Raw genomic sequence first — 4,000 nt, 5'->3', positions numbered from 1 at the left:
GCGGACAGCCCGAGCCCGACGGGGAGGTCGAGGCGCGCCCGGACAAGCTCGCCCAGCTGCGGCGGCTCACCGAGCGCCTGGCCACCTCCGAGCGCAGCGTCCGCTCCAAGGCCAGTCCCCGGGCTGACGGCCCCGACGGGTTGGCGGCGAGGCGCAGCGAGGGCGCGCTCGACGTGGCGGTAGGGATCCCCGATGGGGAGCCCCAGACCCGGGAGGCGGGTTCCGAGGCCACGCCTGAGACCCGAGAGGCGGGTGCCCAGGTAGAGCTGGAGACTCGGGAGGCCGGCGTGGAGGTGGCCCCCGAGAACGTTGAGGCGGACACGTGGGTGACAGAGGCACTCCTGGGGCTCCCCGCGGCCGCCGAGCGCGAGCTGGAGCTGCTGCGCGCCAGCCTGGAGCACCAGCGCGGGGTGAGCCAGCTCCTGCGGAGCCGCCTACAGGAGCTGGCGGAGGCCCACCAGGCCGCGGAGGAGGAGGCGGCGACGGCCCGGCCCCAGCCACGTGAGGCCGCCACTCAAACCCCGTGGAGTTGTGTGGAGAAGACCACACAGACCGAGCCCCCGGCGGAGGCCCCCTCCGCGACTCAGGAGAACCCTCTTGGATCCACGGATGGAGACAGGACCGTGGCCCCCGCGGGTGAGTCCAGACCCTTCGCTGAGCCCTGGTCTACTGGCCGTCGAACTCGAACTCAGTGCCCTCGTCTGATCCCTGCCAGGCATCCTGAAATCCATCATGAAGAAGAGAGACGGTACACCTGGTGCCCAATCCAGCCCTGGACCCAAGAGCCTGCAGTTTGTTGGGGTCCTCAACGGAGAGTGAGCACTTTCCCCCTCCCCATGGCAGCGTCTGCGAGGACATGGACCGGGGTTTGAATCCCAGCTCTGCCCCTCTGCTCACAGCGCGGTCTTGGCAATCCTCAGTTTGCTCATCTGTAAAATGGGGACAGCCACTCCCACCTCGCAGGACTCCAGAAGGAGCCCACATGGGAGGCTCAGTAGACGACCCCACCCTGTCCCCAGGTACGAGAGCTCATCCAGCGAGGACGCCAGCGACAGCGAGGACAGCGCCGCTGAGCCCCTGAGGAGCAGCTCCTCAGGCTCCGAGGACGACAGTGGCGGGGGATCCGACCCAGGCACCCCCGGCCCTCCCACCGGCGGGGACGTCAGAGACCCCGAGGCTGAGGCCGAGCCAGAGCTTCAGCTGGGGACACAGGGGAGGTGAGCGGGGCCAGGGGTTTGGAGTGGGGGCGGCTGCCCCTCTCCTGATCCCTCCTGAGCCTCTCCCCGGCTCCTCTGCAGGTGCGAGCTGAGCCCGCGTTTGAGGGAGGCGTGCGCAGCGCTGCACAGGCAGCTCAGCCGGCCCCGCGGAGTCGCCCGCGACAGCGTGAGTGCAGACAGATCCCTTACCGTGCGAGCCGCGACGGCCCCCCAGGAACCTCCCTTGACTCCCTTTTAGGAAAGTCTCGTTCAGTTTCCTAGAATCTCCAGTTCCATTCCCTCTCGCCAGGGACCGCCCCTGAGCCCAGGCTCTCCAAAGGGATCTCCGCCCAAAGATCACGCTGACCGTTCCTAGGTTCCCCAAAACGGTTCCTCCCCCAGCCTCTCTCTGAGACTCCCTAAGCTCACCACCTTCACGCACTCCAGGTTTGCCCACAGATTCTTCCCCAGAAGGACTCTTGTCCCCTCGAGTCTGGGACCCACCTGACTATACTCTCCGAAAGAAGCACGGCCCTAGTCCCCCTCTGGGTCTCCATGGCCCTGGATTTGAAGAAGCAGTGACCTTCCTTCCCTGCTTGGGTCGCCAAAGGAGTCTTCGCAGTCCTACCCCCACACCCTCCTTGCCACCGCGCGCTGGACCATCGCTGACTCCTGCCTTGCCTCTGTCGTGGCAGGGCGCGGCGCGCCTGGTGGCCCAGGAGTGGTTTCGAGTGTCGAGCCAGCGGCGCTCTCAGGCAGAGCTCGTGGCCGGGATGCTGGGAGGGTTGACGCGCCTGGGACCCGAGCTGCTGGCGCACGTGGTGAACCTGGCCGATGGCAACGGGAACACGGCCCTGCACTACAGCGTGTCCCATGGGAACTTGGCCATCGCGAGTCTGCTGCTGGATACGGGTCAGAGCAAAGGAAGGGTGGGTGGGAGACCAGAGAATGGGAGACCCCAGAGGGGAGGGCCTGAGCAGACCCAGGCTGGGAGACCTTGGAAAAGAATGCAGAGAAGGGCTGGCCGGCAGAGGGCGCCACTGACCCTTCCTTCGGTTTCAAGATTCCTGGTGGATGGATTGCCAAGGGCCACTTGACCCCATCAGCCCCAGCTCTGCCCTGACCTTTCTCCCACTTTGCAGGGAGAGGGAATACACGGCTCTGGGATTAGATGGACCTCAGTTTAGGGGCATTACTTAACCTCCCAGCCTTAGCTTGCTCAGCAGTGAAATGGGGATAGCAATGTGCACCTCCCTGGAGAGCTGTGATATTACACGTGAAATGTACCAGGCATGTGGTAGGAGGTCAGTAAGTGGCCACCATGCTCTTCGACTCTGAATCCCCCGCCCTGACACTCACTGAATTCCTGAGCTCCATTGTCCAGCCTCAAGGGGTGGTACTCACCGGTCAGGGCTCTGACTTCGACTCTGAATCCCCCGCCCTGACACTCACTGAATTCCTGAGCTCCATTGTCCAGCCTCGAGGGGTGGTACTCACCGGTCAGGGCTCTGACTATTTTCCTGGGCCAGGGCACTGGGTCTGCTGTCCCCCACAGCCCCAGGTTCTGTGCTGGCCGCATATCACACGTTTCTACCACCTGCCTCCTGCCGCTCATCCCCTACCTCCACTTTCTCATGGTACTGAGCATGGGGGGGATGGTGGGCCAGGAGATTCCCCTGCCTTTCGGGTCTAGTAATCTCTAGGCTGCCCTTGGAGGCCCCTCACACTCACTGCAGGCCAAAGTGAGTCTCACTGCCTCCCACCCTCCCATCCCTGCAGGTCTTGGTGGCCTGGGGAAGGACACAATTGTTCTGGGCTGGACAAGGAACTGGGGCATAGGATGGGGAGACAGTGAATGAGCCTAAACGAGTTTCCTGGGCATCTCATGCTTTAAAGGGGGCTGGAGCTTCGGCAGTGGGTGAGGCAGGCCCAGGCTGTTGGTCACAAGAGGCCTCAGGTTCCTTGGGCCCCTTTATTACCTGCATTCTAATCCTCATTTAGCTCCATCTCCCCAGACCCTTCCCTGGGCCCTCTGGTTCTCAATATCCCCTCTGCCCCTACCTGCTTGCTGTTACATAAACCTAGCTCTCCCTCCCCCAGGACCCTGAGTCCTCAATGCACCTCCCTGCATAGGGCCTGTTTCCTCTTTTATCATCCTGGCATTTTGGGCCTCGAGGTAGCTGTGCATCCACCTAACTCTTCCGGACCTTTCCTCCTTTTCCTCCCCAGACACTACCTTGGACCCTCCTGTCATTGATCAGACCCCTACTCCCCTCTGCCTCCTCTTCTGACTTTTCTTTCTGACATCAAGTCACTCATTTCTTGAATTTTAGCTCCTGGCCAGTTCTCCGTCCAGCCTAATGCTTGTTGTGAAGCAGGTTCACTGTGCACCGGTTATCACTTCAGCTTCCTGCATCTTGGGCTGTACTTTTACTACCTGCCTGAGTCCAGCGAGACAGAACACTCGCACTAGTTATATGAAGCAGGTTTATTACTTACAGAAAGGCAGGAAGGGATGACAGAAGCCTAGGAATCATGGTGAGCCACTCCCCCAAGGCTCAGGAAAGCTGCCCAAGGTGGATGGCGTCTCATCTGTGAGTGTCCCACTGCACTGCAGCCGAGGGACCTTGGGAAGCAGCCTGCCCTAGTTTTGTATTTTTTTTCACCCAAGGTTTTGGGGGTTTTTTTGGCGGCTGACTGGTACAGTGATGGAACCCTGGACCTTGGTGTTATCAGCATCACACTCTAACCAACTGAGCTAACCGGCCAGCCCTAGGTTTTATACCCTGGGATAAGTGAGTCGC

General features: G+C 61.5%; 1 protein-coding gene across 1 annotated transcript in view; it reads left to right on the top strand.

The window, feature by feature from the left end:
- KANK3 (KN motif and ankyrin repeat domains 3) overlaps nt 1-4,000 on the top strand; it is a 10,673-nt gene that overhangs the window by 2,617 nt on the left and 4,056 nt on the right. The window contains exons 5-9 of the mRNA XM_008583935.1: nt 9-636; nt 716-815; nt 1,020-1,217; nt 1,299-1,383; nt 1,892-2,108. Of these exons, the coding sequence (XP_008582157.1) occupies nt 9-636; nt 716-815; nt 1,020-1,217; nt 1,299-1,383; nt 1,892-2,108 (1,228 nt within the window). The remainder of the gene's footprint in view (nt 1-8; nt 637-715; nt 816-1,019; nt 1,218-1,298; nt 1,384-1,891; nt 2,109-4,000) is intronic.

The sequence above is a fragment of the Galeopterus variegatus genome, unplaced genomic scaffold (genome assembly GCF_000696425.1).
Source record: "Galeopterus variegatus unplaced genomic scaffold, G_variegatus-3.0.2 Scaffold3085, whole genome shotgun sequence".
Lineage (NCBI taxonomy): Eukaryota > Metazoa > Chordata > Mammalia > Dermoptera > Cynocephalidae > Galeopterus > Galeopterus variegatus.
This window is presented reverse-complemented; position numbering and strand designations above follow the sequence as displayed.